The 16,498-nt window shown below is 37.1% G+C and overlaps 3 protein-coding genes across 3 annotated transcripts in view; 1 reads left to right on the top strand and 2 right to left on the bottom strand.

Annotated features, from left to right (window-relative positions):
• The window catches only part of LOC115214112 (UDP-glucose 6-dehydrogenase), a 134,333-nt gene that overhangs the window by 920 nt on the left and 116,915 nt on the right, over positions 1 to 16,498 (top strand). The window contains exons 2-3 of the mRNA XM_036504887.1: positions 353 to 359; positions 3,263 to 3,270. The gene's annotated coding sequence lies outside the window, so the exon portion shown is untranslated. The remainder of the gene's footprint in view (positions 1 to 352; positions 360 to 3,262; positions 3,271 to 16,498) is intronic.
• Positions 3,325 to 3,795, bottom strand: LOC115214457 (SCAN domain-containing protein 3-like). Its single transcript, XM_029783654.1, has one exon. It carries the CDS (start codon positions 3,793 to 3,795, stop codon positions 3,325 to 3,327), a length of 471 nt encoding a protein of 156 aa, XP_029639514.1.
• Positions 3,837 to 4,583, bottom strand: LOC115214456 (zinc finger BED domain-containing protein 5-like). Its single transcript, XM_029783653.1, has one exon. The coding sequence runs from the start codon at positions 4,581 to 4,583 to the stop codon at positions 3,837 to 3,839; it is 747 nt and encodes a 248-aa protein (XP_029639513.1).

Genomic DNA, 16,498 nt, shown 5'->3' with positions numbered 1-16,498 from the left:
GGGGCCAGACAAGGCTGGCAACGGCCACAATCGGATGGTGCGTTTTACGTGCCACCGGCACGGAGGCCAGTCGGGGCGGCGCTGGCAACGGCCACATTTGGATGGCTCTCTTATGTGCCACTGGCACTGGTATCACAGCTACAATTTCCATTCATGTTGAACGATTTCGATTTTCACTTGCCTCAACAGGTCTTCACAAGTAGGGTTTGTGTCAGAAGAAGGAAAGGTATGCATAAGTGGGCTGGCTACGTCCCAAATAGAGGCACGGGTTATGGTCTCACTTGTCCTGCCGGGTCTTCCCACACACAGCATACTTCCAAAGGTCTCGGTCTCTGGTCATTTCCTCGGTGAGACCTAAAGTTCGAAAGTCGTGCTTCACCACCTCGTCCCAGGTTTTCCTGGGTCTACCTCTTCCACAGGTTCCCTCAACCGCTAGGGTGTGGGACTTTTTCACACAACTCTCTTCATCCATTCTCGCTACATGACCACACCAGCGCAAACGTCTTTCTTGCACACCACAACTGATGCTTCTTAGGTCCAACTTTTCTCTCAAGGTACTTACACTCTGTCGAGTATGAACACTGACGTTACACATCCATCGGAGCATACTGGCTTCATTTCTTGCGAGCTTACGCATATCCTCAGCTGTCATGGCCCAAGTTTCACTGCCATGTAGCATGGCTGTTCGTACACATGCATCATTCAGTCTACCTTTTATTCTAAGCGAGAGGCCTTTTGTCACCAGCAGAGGTAAGAGCTCTCTGAACTTTGCCCAGGCTATTCTTACTCTAGCAGTTACACTTTCAGCACACCCGCCCCGCTACTGACTTGGTCACCTAGGTAACGGAAGATATCAACAACTTCTAGTCTTTCTCCCTGGAATGTGGCGGAAGTTGTTCTCTGCGCATTTTCAGTGTTTATTGCTCCTGAGCATCTGCCATATACAAAAACTATCTTCTCAGTTAGCCTTCCTTTGATATTGCTGCACCTCTTATGTGTCCATAGCTTACACTTGGTGCATCTTATAGAGTTTCTACCTACGCCTTTTCTACAGATCGAGCAGGGCCATCTACCTGAAGGCGTTTGTGATTTGCCTGCCTTCCTACATATTACGACTTTGGTTTTGGCTAGGTTGATTCTAAGGCCTTTCGATTCTAATCCTTGTCTCCACACTTGAAACTTTGCCTCTAGTTCTGATAGTGACTCAGCAATTAGAGCAAGGTCATCAGCATAGAGGAGCTCCCAGGGGCATCCTGTCTTGAATTCCTCTGTTATTGCCTGGAGGATTATGATAAATAGGAAGGGGCTGAGGACTGAACCTTGGTGGACCCCTACCTCTACCCTGAATTCTTTAGTGTACTCGTTGCCAACCCTCACCTTACTTACAGCGTCTCTGTACATGGCTTGCACGGCTCTCACTAACCATTCATCTATCCCTAGTTTCCTCATTGACCACCAGATAAGGGATCGGGGGACCCTGTCAAAGGCTTTCTCCATGTCAACGAAAGCCAGGTACAGGGGCTTATCTTTGGCTAGGTATTTCTCCTGCAGCTGTCTCACCAGAAATATGGCATCAGTGGTGCTTTTTCCTGGCACGAAACCAAACTGCATCTCATCCAAGCTGACTATATATGTTTATGATATATATATATGATTTATATATATAATATATATAGATATATGTTTATATATATATATTAAATATACAGTGGGGAGAAATATATATTTGTGCATGTCAAAATTCTTTATTTATTTAATTTCTAATGAACATAAATGGGATATACCAATACTATATTTGCATACACATGCATAAACTAAGAATATGCAAAAGAAACTAATAAATTATAGTAACTAAGGAATTTATATTCAATTATAAATATTTAGGGGAGAAAAAAGTATTCATACAGAATAAATTTATGATTTTCTATGCCACAAAATACTGTTAAAATAATTATTTTTTACTAGAACTTTCTCGTTTGTTCCAATAATCTTATCAGTTGTCATTTTTAAGTGTCAAAACACTAGTTTCTTCATTCAGCAATGAGACAGCATAAAGCATTATCGTAATAATGGCGAAAAGTAAAGAACTCACAAATTCAGTGAAAAACTTAATTATTGAGCAGTGGAAAGCAGGTAAAAGTTACAGGAAAATATCAGAGACCCTTTGTATTCCATTTTCTACCATATCTTCATTTATTCAAAGATATAAAAAAAATCGGGAACTTTTGAAAACACAAGATTTCACCTAGATCTTTAAGAAAAATGAAGTGAATAATCAGAAAAAATGCAATGATCACCAGAAAGGAGTTGTAAGAAGATTTGTTAGCTTCAGGGTCTAGTGCAGTGTTTCCCGGCGCCCCACTTTTTCATAGCAAAAGTTTTTACGCCCCACCTTTTCCCATGTCCACTCACATTTACAAGTACATGTGGGCCTACTTACAATTGAAAAAAAATCAAAAATTAAAAAATTGTATTCAAAATACAAAAAAATAGTTTGAGAATTGAAACAACAGGCACTGAAAGTGCATAACACCCAATAAATCGATAAAATTATTACGATTTCTCATGTTTTTAAAAAATGTCAATTTATAAAGAATAAAGAAACACGTTTTTTCAGTTCAATTATTTGACGGTCAGCTCGACTAATTTAGTGAGAACCCTGTGCCTGATGCATACAGCACAAGTTTTTAATTTGAGGAGACAACTTTGTAATTTCAGTCATAAATCGCCACGTTTTGTAATCTCAAGCCGGTTCTCTTGGCTTCGAGCAAATTATCAACTGCACTAAAACCACATTCGACCAAATAAGACGAAGGGAAGGAATCAGTAGCTCTCTCGCTGATGTAGAAATTTTAGGATATTTTCTTTCAACCTCGTCATATAGCCACATCTTTGTACCTTTCAATTTAAACAAAGTCTTCACTGATTCATCATGTTGTAATTCTGATAACTCTTCTTGGTATTGGATTGTAGCATCAGAACGTTAATCAGAAGCGGTTGAGTTAACCAAGAAGGAAAATTCATTGCCTTTAAATCGCAAAATCTGTCATTGAAATCCTTTATCAAGATATTTAAATGATCAATAATTACAATGCCAGCATCATTCGTTATTTCACATTTACTCAACCAGTAAAGTTCACTGAAATTTCTTTTGGAAAATTTCTTTTTCATAATTCGAGAGCTGTAATAAATCCAAAAATCTTGCTTTTGCATCAATAAGTGTCATGTTTGCACCTTGAAGTTGTTTATTCAAGTTTCCAAGTTTCTCAAATATGTCTGTCAAATAACTGACAAATGCTTTTCCATCCGTTGTTGACAGCAATTTCATTTCACATTTATCACTAAGAAAGTCGTTATCTGATCAAATAATTCCATGAACCTCTTTAAGCAGTTTCCACTTGATAGCCATCTTACTTCTGTATGAAGCAATAATCGAACATGTTCGGCACTTTGATTTATACAAAACTGCTTAAAAAGACGTTCAGATTTAGAATTTCTTTTAATGCTGTTGACACACTTGATCACACTTTGAAGAATCTTGTTAAGAACAGGGGACAATTTCTTGGCAACCAAGTTTTCTCGGTGTATTACACAATGGACAGTCAACATGTTTGGATTTTCATCCTTCATCATTTTTAAGCATCCTGTATTCTTGCCCATCATGGCAGGTGCACCGTCTGCCGCACATGCCAGTAAGTTTTCCTTTGGTATTTTGTTTGCATCCAAATAATGTTTGATTTTGATGTAAATATCATTTGCAGTTGTGGTGGTTTCAAACGATTCGCAGAACAGCATCTCTTCCTGAAACTCCTCGTGGTCAATATACCTCACATAAGTCAATAACAGAGCCTCACTGTCCCGGATTGTGGATTCGTCCATTTGTATGAAAACTTACGCAATTTTAATTTCTCAATGAGCTGGCTTTCAACATCTTGCCCCATTTCATCTATTCTGTTCGAGACAGTGTTATTACTGAGTGGCATAGTCCTGATATCTCCATCATCTTTTTGTAATACAGTTTTTAAGAATATTGAGATAGCAGGTTTAATCAGTTGCTCTCCAATAGTGTGATTCTTTCCATGTTTTGCTATAAGCAAGGAGATTTCGTAGCTGGCTTCAAGGGCACGAGTATGAGGCGCTTGTTTTGCATGAAATAGTGAAGTGAGTTTTGTTCGGTTTTTAAATTTTTCTTTCAATGATTTGAAGTATTCCAAATCTAAATTAGAATTATTAGGATGTCTTACCTTTAAGTGCGCTTCCAGCCTACCTGCCTTCATTGACTCATTGCTCATCGTCTGATTACATAATAAGCAAAACGGTTTACGCTCATCATGCTCATCAGGAATGAATCCAAACTTCAAAAACTCCACCGCGTATTGACGAGTCTTCTTCTTGTTTGGTTTGCTCATTTTCAATAGGGCTAACAAAAGACTAATTGAGGCAATTGATTGGCTTATCTGAATAGTAAGTTTATTGCTCAGTGCGGGATCTTCTTTGTCTCGCTGGGGTGCGAGAGTTTCCGATGTGGAGGCTTCAAAAGAAAGACGGAATCTAAGGTTGTGCCCGCGATGACCGCTCGTCATGTACAAATATTTTCACAGCCCACGTCTATGCCCCGCGCCCCACCTGAATTTTCTCAGGCCCCACCAGTGGGGCGTACGCCCCACCTTGGGAATCACTGGTCTAGTGTTACAAACAATCAGCAATGAACTTCATAGGAATGAACTGAAGTCACGTTCTCCTAGAAAAACTCCGCTGTTGACTAAGAGTCAAAAATTGAATTGTTTGGACAAAATTTGCATAGCCATGTTTGGAGGAAAGATGGTACCGCCTATTCGCCGAAAAACACAATTCCTACCGTAAAGTTTGGAGGTGGCAACATCATCTCTGCAAATGGTACTTGCAATTTACATGAGATAGATTGTAGAATGAATGCAGAGATGTGTAGTGACGTCATCTTGACAGTCTTCAGTGCGTGCGTGTGGGGTTAGAATCTTCTAGAAGGCCTAAGGAGGTTCCCTCATGCACATGCGCTAAAAGACTGTCGGAAAAAGTTCTGTCGCATTCCTTACTTGCGTCGGGGACTTGGGACGTGGCCGTTGAACACTGTAGACATGTTTTTATTAACTCCAGATTTGCTGTGTGGTTGCTGACTGACCAAATGTACATTTCACATATACCCGAATAAAGAGTTATATATATTGTTCGGATGCTTTTCTTGTTACCTTACATCTACATTTTTTAAAACAAAGAGGAAGAAATTCTACAAGTGGTGACCCCAACGTGATTCGAACATGCAGCCTTCTGATGCATCCACTTTCTTTATCTGTGGACGCATCAGATTCTGCAGTTGGTGCTGTTTTGCAGCACACTGTAGATGGTGAAACAAAACCTTTGGATTTCTTTTCTTTCCAACTGCTGCCTGCCGAACGCAGATATAATACTTTTGATTGTGAGTTACTAGCGATCTATCCGTCAGTTCGGCATTTTCAGCACCAGCTCGAGGGACGGGAGTTTGTGATTTATACTGATCACAAGCCCCTTACGTTTGCCCTATCTTCCAAAACGGACAAACTCTCCTCTCGTGCTTTCCATCACCTGGACTATATTTCTCAGTTTACAAGTGACATTCGACATGTGCCAGGGAAGGAGAACGTTCCAACTGATGCTCTCTCTATGCTCCCTGTCAATTCCATTTCCTCTCCTGCAGCAATTGACTTAACTGCTTTAGCGGAGTTGGATTAAACTTCATCCAAGTTTATCAATTGTAAGTTTGCCTACCTTCCGCACCCTTCAGCTGAAGGCTCTATTCTTTGTGACATCTCCACCGGTTCTCCTAGGCCATTAGTACCTGAGAAACACCAACGTTCTGTTTTTGATGCCTTTCATTCATTGTCACATCCGGGCATCTCTGCCACAGTAAAGCTTGTTACTGCTCGGTTCTTCTGGCCCAATATGCGGTGATCGATTACCTCTTGGGCACACTCTTGTTTGAAGTGCCAGAGAGCTAAAGTCCATAGACACGTTCGTGCTCCATTTGGACAGTTCTCTTCTCCTGAGGCCCGTTTTTGCCATGTCCACCTTGACTTGGTTGGACCATGGCCTGTGAGTCGCGGTTTCTCAAATATTTTAACTTGTATCGATCATTTCTCACGTTGGCCGGAAGCCATTCCTATAGCAGATATTTCTGCCGAAACTGTTGCGAAAGCTTTCGTGTCTAGCTGGATTTTGCTAGGTTCAATGTACCATCCAGTTTAACCACAGATCGTGGTCGACAATTCAAAGCTGTTTTATTTCGTGAGTTATCACAAATCCTGGGAGTGCATCATATATGCACCGCTAGTTACCATCCCGCTTCTAATGGGATGGTGGAGCGTTTCCACAGGCAACTTAAGGCCGCATTGCGTGCCTCGCCAAATCCACAGTCGTGGACTGAATTTCTTCCTATCGTCCTGCTTGGATGTCGGACTGTGGTTAAAGCAGACCTTGGTTTTTCTTCTGCCGAGCTCTTGTATGGTACCACACTGGCATTGCTTGGTACGATGTTGGTGCCAGACAAGTCACAGTCTCTTAATTTAGAGTCTTATGTTGCTCGACTACACAGTTATTTTTCTGCTCTTCCTCCTATGGGTCCCCGACACCAAAATCCTCCTTCTAATGTGCCGTCAGATCTTGACTCTTGGACACATGTTTTTGTTCGAGATGATTCTGTCAAAGGACCTCTTGTTTCTCCTTATAAAGGACCTTTTCGTGTGCTTTCCCGCATACTGAAAATATTCAAACTTGACATTAATGGTCGTTCGGAGACCGTCTCCATAGATCGTCTTAAAAGGGCATATTTTGAGGTGTCCACATCTTTAACCATCTTTGAACCTTCACATGCACCTTTGACAACACCACCACTTACACATGCACCTTTATCAACACCAACATCGGCAACACCACCTTTGTCGTTGCAGCCTGCCTCGAACAAACCTTATGTTACAAGGTCAGGCCAAAGAAACTTACAAAGACTATTCATGTTTGACATTCTCAATTGTGTTTCCAGTGATAGTTACAATACTTATTGAACTTTGTTTTTTTTTTTGTATTTTTTCTCTTTCTTTGGTGCATGCTTGTTTGTATTGTAAATTTTATTTTGTGTTGTCATATTGTGTGCCACGTTTTTGGTGATTTGGTAACCACCTTATTTTCTAGAGCCACTACAATTTTTTTTTGTTTTGTGCTTCCGCACTCGAGGGGGAGCCTTGTAGTGACATCATCTTGACAGTCTTCAGTGCACGCGTGCGGGGTTGGAATCTTCTAGAAGGCCTGAAGAGGTTCCCTCATGCACATGCGCTAAAAGACTGTCGGAAAAAGTTCTGTCGCATTCCTTGCTTGTGTCGGGGACTCGGGACGCGGCCGTTTAACACTGTAGACGTGTTTTGATTAACTCCAGATTTGCTGTGTGGTTGCTGACTGACCAAATGTACATTTCACATATACCCGAATAAAGAGTTATATATATTGTTCGGATGCTTTTCTTGTTTCCTTACATCTACATTTTTTAAAACAAAGAGGAAGAAATTCTACAGATGTACCAAAATATTTTCAACAATAAATTATGGGACTCTGTAGAAAAGCTCCAGCTTTGTGAATGGTGGGTTTTGCAACAAGATAACAACCCTAAGCACAAGGCGAAGTCTACCAAAAATGGATTGTCGATCACAATATAAAATTATTAGAATGGCCAAGCCAGTCACCTGACTTGAGCCCCATTGAAAATTTGTGGCATTATTTGAAAATTAAAATTCATTCAAGAACCCCAACATGCATTGCACATTTGAAGAAAATTTGTCAAGAAACATGCAAGTCACTGATTAAGAACTACAAGAAGAGATTGGTTGAAGTGGAACCTAATAATGGTTATACTATGAAATATTAAATCAGAATTATCAATTATTTATCATCATCATCATCGTTTAGCGTCCGCTTTAAACGATGATGAATATTTATGTTCTATACAAATACCTTTTCACCCCTAAATATTTATAATTGAATATAAATTCCTTAGTTACTATAATTTATTAGTTTCTTTTGCATATTCTTAGTTTATGCATGTGTATGCAAATATAGTATTGGTATATCCCATTTATGTTCAACGAATTTGGACATGTACGAATATTTATTTCCCCCCACTGTATATATGTTTGTATATATATATATATATATATAATATAAATTGGACATGGGCGATCATTGTATTCTTTCTTGTCTTGAGGTTCACAGCCAAACGGCTGGGTGGATTCACATGAAAAATGGCACACATGTGGAGACGGATGCACCTATCTGATGACAATTGAGGACGTGAATTTATGTAGCACCGGAGATATGAAAATTGTGATTTGTTCAAGAAATTGACTGAGTGCATTTTTAACTGTTGTTTTTAATGAACTGGTCAGCAAAATGTTTGATTTTAAAAATATTTAATTTGTAATCTTTTAAGTTCGTGCTATCGCATTAAATGCACATTGCATGCTTCAAACTATGAAAGACGTGTTGTTTACTCTTTCTTTTATTGTTAACCCGAAAGATGGTACCTATACTCAACAAGTGGATATAACCTCGCTTTGAAGCGAGCTATTTAACGACTCTGTGGCACTCACCGTTCTATGGTAGATTCATATCTGAAAATTTATGAGGTGCAGGAGATACGAAACTTGTGATTTGATTGAGAAATTGATTGAATATATTTCTAAATTTCGTTTTTAATTTTAAAAATATTTTGTAATGTGCTGTTTATTGCATGCTTACATATTTGTTTTTTGAGCATATTTTGTTCATTCATTTATTTTCATATATAACATGTAAACATGTACATCTTTTAGAACATTGTCATTTTATAAGATTTTGCTGGCAAATTTTTCAATTAACATAAACATTTATTTAAATGAAAGAAAATTACCAGAGAACTTTCAACTAATTCTTTCAAATCTTTCTGTTAAAACTGTATTGAAACCGTTTGTGGGGAAAAATTGTAATGTGTTTATCCCATGTAATGTGTTGTTTATCACACTTGCATTAAATGCATATTGAATGCTTCAAACTACAAAACGTGTTGTTTACAAATATTGACAACATGTGCTATTTTCAGGATGACAAATGTGGAGTCATGCACAAAATGACAGCTCCCAAATCCTGTTTCCTGACTGGGTGAAAATGATCAAACTTTAAACCTCTATAACTTTTTTTAAACATTTTCTTGGAAAAATTGAAATACCTCCAGCAATTCAGCTTGGAAAAGTTTGTTATTGTGCCAAATTTTAAAATTTTCAATAAACTTCAATTTTTGAAATGCTGTTAGCCAAACCAACCAGATCCATTAAAAACAGTAAAATGTTCAAATAAAAAATTTATCATGTATTTATTGTTACTTTTTATTAGAAGCAGGAGCTTGTGTGTGAGAGAGGGAGAGGTGTTAATCATTACACTGTGATGGGTTGCAACTGTAATGTAATACTTAAACATACAGCTGGACAAACTGCTGTCTCCTGTGCAATACTATATCAGACAAGATATTTGAGAAACCTATTTAGCTTATGTCAGATATAAACAAACATTTATACCCATCACTCTACTGTCATCTACTCACACCATTTTCTACCATAGTTATCGTCATCATGAGCCAAAGAGGCAACCATTATATGATAGCTTAACCTTTCTGAAAAACAACACATTGAATAATGAACCCCTACATATGCTATTTAAAAGGAAAAAAATTAATCTGGGATGGTCAAAGATAGAATACCTATAAGTTTACTTGATACAGCTGACCTTTGGGTGAACAACAATAATAACAGTAATACTTTGTATGACAGTGATCACACTACCACTAACATTATCACCATAACACTGCCACTACTTTTACAATAACCACTATCACTAATTCAATCACAAAATAACCATGAACATCACCACCAACTAACACTGACACCACTGCTATCTCCAGGAATGCTAACAAAATAAAAGAAGATACCCACAAATGTTATACAAGGAACTAGTATGAGTTGGTAGCTTATACCAATCTTCTACTAATTGTTTTAGGTACCTATGTAGTCATTAACAGGCGTAGACACCTTCTTGGCCCTCAAACTCTTCATGCAGCAGAACATCCTTGCAGAGGAAAAGTGGACTGCACCCATACTAGGCTGCTAGATATTTTTCAGCTGAATGGGCTGGAGCAAAGTGTCTTGCTCAAGGGCACAATGTACCATCTAGTCAAGCTACAATTTTCTGATTGTTCGCCCAACACTAACCACTAGCTCACACACACATATATCACTACATTAACTGCTACTATAACTAACTATTATTGTGATGTTATATATTCCCCCACACACACATGTATTTATGTATGCAAGTAAAATCACTGCTGCTATCATCATTACCACTGCATAACCACTGCATAAGTCAAATTGAAAACTTATGTTGATTTCTCTAGCACCAGCACTTTCACAATAATCACTACCATCATATCACCACTGCTGCCGTCGCTGGAAATATTGCCACCTCAGTGACTACCAGCACCATCATAGCAACCACTGGCACCTCACTACTACCATCAGTCCATGGTGCTGTTTCCAACATTATTTGTCTAAGAATCGCAATCTGTTACACAATAGTTTGTAGTGGTGGTGGAGAGTGGGAGACTGCTCTGTTCACTGCCCTATCTAGATATGTACCCTGCTTACTCTGAAATTTTTGTAACCTTGTAATAAGATCTGGCTATTATTTCCATAGAAAGTCCCTGAAATGCTAGCTGACTCTACTACCCAGCCAACACTGCCCACTCCCTGCAACACCCATACCATCCCATAACCTCAGAATTTTTTTTTTTGCTTTTTTTTCCCTTATTATCATTTTAGATTGGGTGTTTTTTTTTAAAATTATTTCTTTTGAAATATAACTTGTTAAGTAAGATTTTTCCTCTGCTCGCAAAATAATATTATTTATATCATTACACTAATTATAATTATCATTATAGCTGTAATTACACTAACGCTAATTGTAATTGTTTCTAACATAGGTTCAAGACCAGAAATTTAGGAAGTGGGGGCTTAGATGATTATAGTAACCCCAGTGTATTTATTGATCATGGAAGAATGAAAGACAAAGTTGATCTCAGCAGAATTTGAACTCAGAATGTAACTAAATACTAATAATTCTCTCGAGCCACTGCCCTACTAACAGTAAAAATCTTTATCTAATTGATAATAGGTAATATAAATGCTTGTTGGTTCTTGATTGATTTCTCTATTCAGACTTTAGATTGTATAGAGAGAGAGGGGGGGGAGAAGAAGCAAAAGAGAGAAAGAGAAAGAGTTAACATAAGCGGTGCACATACTAGGCTAGGTGGTAGGCAATGAGTAAAGGAGCACTACACCCCCTCCACACACACGGAAAGAATCAGAGACACAGTAGGCGGAGGATAGGAAGTAAATGAAACAATAGATATAGGAGGAGTTATACAAATGAGAAATTTCCCTTATTTAATTTTATTTTAAAGTAATAGATGTTTTTCTTTTGAAAATTAGTTTTCATTTCATAATTTTCTATAAAGTTCCAAGAAATTTCGTAAAAGAATAATTATTGAATATATGTCATATTTTTTTTATACTCTTAATAGCAAAAGTATTAATTCCAAAGTTATCTGCCAAATGATGGGTAACACTCTAGCATAGATAAAAATAATAAGGATTTCAAGCGTAGGCAGAAAGTCAAAAAACTTTTGGGAGGATTGCAAGTGATTCGATCAACAGCAGTTATTTTATGAAGCATTGAAGAATAAAAGACATAGTATGAAATTTGGGGAGGTGCATGGTCAATGCCTTTCCCCAAATTTCACAAAGATGATGATTTCTAACTTTGCCACAAGGAACAAATTATTATGTTGTGACATGGTGAAGGCTGTTGATGATTTAATGAACTCCAGTTCTTGAGTGGTATTTAATTTTATATTTTTGACATTACACTCCATTCAACAGTGAAGCACAAGTTGACTCTGGCAAGAACCAAAGTGTTGATTTTAATTTTATGTGCAATTAAATCAGCCTCAGTTACTGGATGGTACTTATTTTATCAAACATCAAGACTCTGAAAGATGAAGTGCAAATGTGACCTCAATTGGATTTGAGCTTCAAACATGAATTGTTACAATATATAATGTATTTATCCCAGGTATTGTCAAAAATGCATTGCAGAGCTTGCAATAAATTTATTTTATTGCAATGAATTTATTGCATTTTATTATTTTTTTTTCAATAAATAATTGCAATTTATTGCAATAAATTGCAATGCTCTCCAGAAAATCCCCTTGTAAAATTTTTACGCATCCAAAAATGTCATTCTTTGCAAAAATAACATTTCTAATGAAAACTCTACTTTCTCAATTTTGATTGATCTATTTCTTTGCTGTCTGAAAGATGTTTGGATCACCCACAATTTTCTAAAAATTCTTACACTACCTGCCAGAATGACAAAATTGACTGCCAATGTGTGATATGACCTAGGATGGAAAAAACTTGCCTACAACGCTCCCCTTAGGGCCCATACCACCCCAATCAAGACAGAAAAAAAACGCATGAATGGAAAAAGGACAGTTTCATACTATTAGCAATTAAAATGAGTATGCATTTAACAATTTACATGAGAGGCATGTAACGATACACGAAACAAGTTCGTTATCCCAAAGATGGTCATTTACCCTTAAAAACAGTTGCATCTCCAGATATACAGATGATAATTGATGTCTTGTATCATTGAAGGCATTCACTGCTACACTGAAGAACCTTTCAACCAAGTTAGTCATTGGCAAAATGAATGGTTATATTCATCTTTGATTTTCATCCTTTTGGGGTTGATTAAATAAGTACCAGATATGCATTGGAGTTGATGTAATCATTTTAATCCCGTTGTCTGTCCTTGTTTGTCTCCTCTATGTTTACCCCCCTGTGGGCCATAAAGAAATAGATAATAAAGTGGAGAGAGAGAGACAGGGCCGGATTAAGGACCTATGCACTTAAAAGGTTTTGGTGCCCTCAAGAATACATAAATGGCTCAAAATGTAAACAATGATAAGCCATAAAGAAATAAATCTGTGTTGGAGTGAAAGAGAGATAGAGAGCATAAGAGTGTGTGAGTGAAAGAGGGAGTGAGGAAGAGTGGAAGTGTATGAATGAATGAGAAGCAGTGAGAGAACAGGAGTGTGTGTGAGAGTGCAAGTGGAACGAAGAGAGAGAGAGAGAGACACTGAAGAACCTTTCAACCAAGTTAGTCATTGGCCAAATGAATGCTGTATTAATATAACGTAGTTGGCTAGCACCCATCTTGCTTCGATGCTTTTTGAGGACATTGCAAGTGAAGTTGTCCAATTCATCGTCCAAAACTGTTTCTTGTTCTGGTGTATTGGGCAGCTTTAAGGTTACAATAGATTCCTTTTCATCTGCAGTCAGCTCAGTGGCTTTTTGATTTTGTATTTTTACCGAAAACTTCTTGAACAAAGGTGATTGGATTGCAATTGAAAAGAGCTTAGCAGTAAATTAATTTATTGCAATTAATTTTTGACAACCCCTGATTTATCCCTACATATCTCCTTAATAAGTATGATAATAATTCTTTCTAATTTTGGTACATGTGATGGGAGGGGGAAAGTTGATTTCATCAACCCCAGTACTATATTGATACTACTTTATTTTATTAACCCCAGAAGAATGAAAGGCAAAGTTGACCTTGGTAAAATTTGAATTCAGAATGTAAAAATGCCAAAGTATTTTATCTGATACTCTAACAATCTGTCAATCCACTGCCTCCTTCTTCTTGATGATTTCTTGTACTTTTATTTTTATGTTTTTTAATAACAATAATGATAATAATACTTAGGGTTATATGAAGGTGATAGAATTAAACATTCAGTGATGAAGGAAAAGATCAGAAAAGAATGTTATTGCAGAGTAAGGGTAACTCAAGACAGCTAAACACAAACAAAATCAAAATGATTAATACTTTAGCCACACCAGTCGTGACTTACAGTTTCAATATTATTAACTGGTCAATTACTGAAATTTGTAAGCTTGATTGAAAAATTCAAAATTGTTGACAATGAATAGACTGCACCTCTCTAAGGCAGATGTAGAATGACTTTACTTGCCAAGAAAAGAGGATGGCTTGAATTTACACTGAAGTTTACCACAATTAGCCTAAACACTTATCTGAAAAATTCTCATGACTGGATGCTAAAACTTGTCTTAAAGTTTGAAAACAAGAAAACTGCATACAAAATAGGCAAGGAAATATCTAAGTGAATTCCAAATACAGCAAGTCCCAGAATTAAATGTACTGGAAATGAGCACAGAATGAAATGCATGAAAGCCCTTGCTAGAACTGCTGCATAAGATATTCTCATTGATAAGTGGCAAGAAAAACTTCTCACTGGCAAATACCCAAAGAGAGCTAATAAAGCTGATGTTGATCCATAATGGTTAATGTCTTCTGGCTTAAAATCAGAAATAGAAGGGTTTATCATAGCAGCCCAGGATCAATGCCTTCCTACAAAAAGCTATCAGGCCAACATTTTAAAGACCAGCAGTAGCTCATGTCATGTATGTAAACAAAAAGCAAATGCTATCAATCATATTGTCTTCATGCACAGCCTTCTTGTACCCGCAGTATCTCAGCAAGCATGATAGATGCGCACAATATATAAAAACTGGCGGGAGCACAAACCACCTCCAGTGCTTGAAAATGGTTACATCTCACTCCTTTGGAACTTTACAGTTGAAACTGATATAAAAATAGATGCAAATAGGTCAAACATTATACTGAAGTATTTCAGACAAAAATCATGCCACCGTATCGATATGACTGTCCCAATTAACATAATTTTACTTGTCAAGACCCACTAAAAATTGAGCAAATATAAAGATCTTGAAATAGAAATTGGCAAAATGTGGAACCTCAAGACTAGACCAATACCTGTTAATAGCAAAAGGAGCTGATTGTTGCCTATCTCAGATACCAGGAAATCCCAAAATAGAAGAAATTAAAAAAATAGTGCTCCTGGGGATTGTTCATATCCTATGAAAAATATTGTCTATGTGATTCCAAAAACATTTTAATCTGTAAATATTATCAAAAATACTTTTAAATGTACATAATAGCAAGTACTTTTACTGTCATTTTAAGATCACACTCTTATCTTATCATCAAATTATTTTAAAAACAAATTTTTTTATTTTCTTATGTTTTGAGTAGAACAATACTCTGTGTCAAAAAAAAATGGCACCCTCACCATAATACTGATTTGAACTTCTAACTTGAGGTCTCTGGGTGAGACTTGGAGTCAACTTGTACAAATACAAAGCAAAAACCAAGCATACAAGAATAATAATGAAAATTAATTCGTTTATTGGTCACAAGAGCTAATCCTTTCTAATGACATTTGAGGGGAACAAAGAATTAGTTGATTGCCCTTTCTGTTTTCTATGTAACCCTCACACTTTGTATAACCTGTTTTTATAATGTCCCCTTATTTCAATGCCTCTGCAAGAAAGTATTTATTTCAGTTCTTTACATTCTGAGTTCAAACCTTGCACTATCAGTAGAACATCAGACAAAATACCAATTGGTTTTTAATTATATCCTTTTATGTTCAGATAAAACAGATACGAGTTTAATTCTAGAAGCAAAGAAAGGCATCATAATACCTCCAACTCCTAAATTTCTGACTTTGTACTCATCTTAGAAATCATTATTGTTATTATTAATATTTTCAAGGTATTGAATGGTGCCTGACTTAATACTTTGCTACCTTTACATTTCCTGTTCAAATCTAACTGGAGTTGACATTGTTATTCATCCTTTCAGGGTCAATAACTTCATCCTTTTCTCTCACTAGTCAAAGAGTCATGCAGGGGGTCTTGGGTGTTGTCTTTCATCCACTGATTGATCAATATGAAGTAATAAAAATAAAATTCAATAAAAATAAAAACCAACTGCAACTGGCCTGGCACTCTGTCGGTTACACTGATGAGTATCCCAGTAGATTCAGTCAATGGAATTATGTGCTCATGAAGTTAATATATAAATGGTTGAATACTTCACAGACATGCATACCATTAACAGTTCTCAGGGAGATTCAGCATGACACTTCTGCAGTTAGGGAAACCACAAATTGTGGCCTTTCACTCATGTAAAAAAAATCCTGACCTTGAAGTAGCAGAGATTACAGTAGTCATGTAAAGACATAGACACCCTGTCACCCACATCGCACAACCGTGACCCAGCAAAACATCCAACGTATGACAGCTGCTGTCATATGTAGAGAAGATGGTATCAGTACCCACATGATATTCATTTACAGCTGAGTAAGCTGGAAATGAAATGAAGTGTCTTGTTGAAGGATACAACACATCACTCACTCCATAAACTGAATTCACAATCAAATGATCATGATATGAACACC

Source organism: Octopus sinensis, linkage group LG7 (assembly GCF_006345805.1).
Source record: "Octopus sinensis linkage group LG7, ASM634580v1, whole genome shotgun sequence".
Classification (NCBI taxonomy): Eukaryota; Metazoa; Mollusca; class Cephalopoda; order Octopoda; family Octopodidae; genus Octopus; species Octopus sinensis.
Note: the sequence above shows the minus strand (reverse complement) of the source record. Positions and strands in the feature narration are given on the sequence as shown.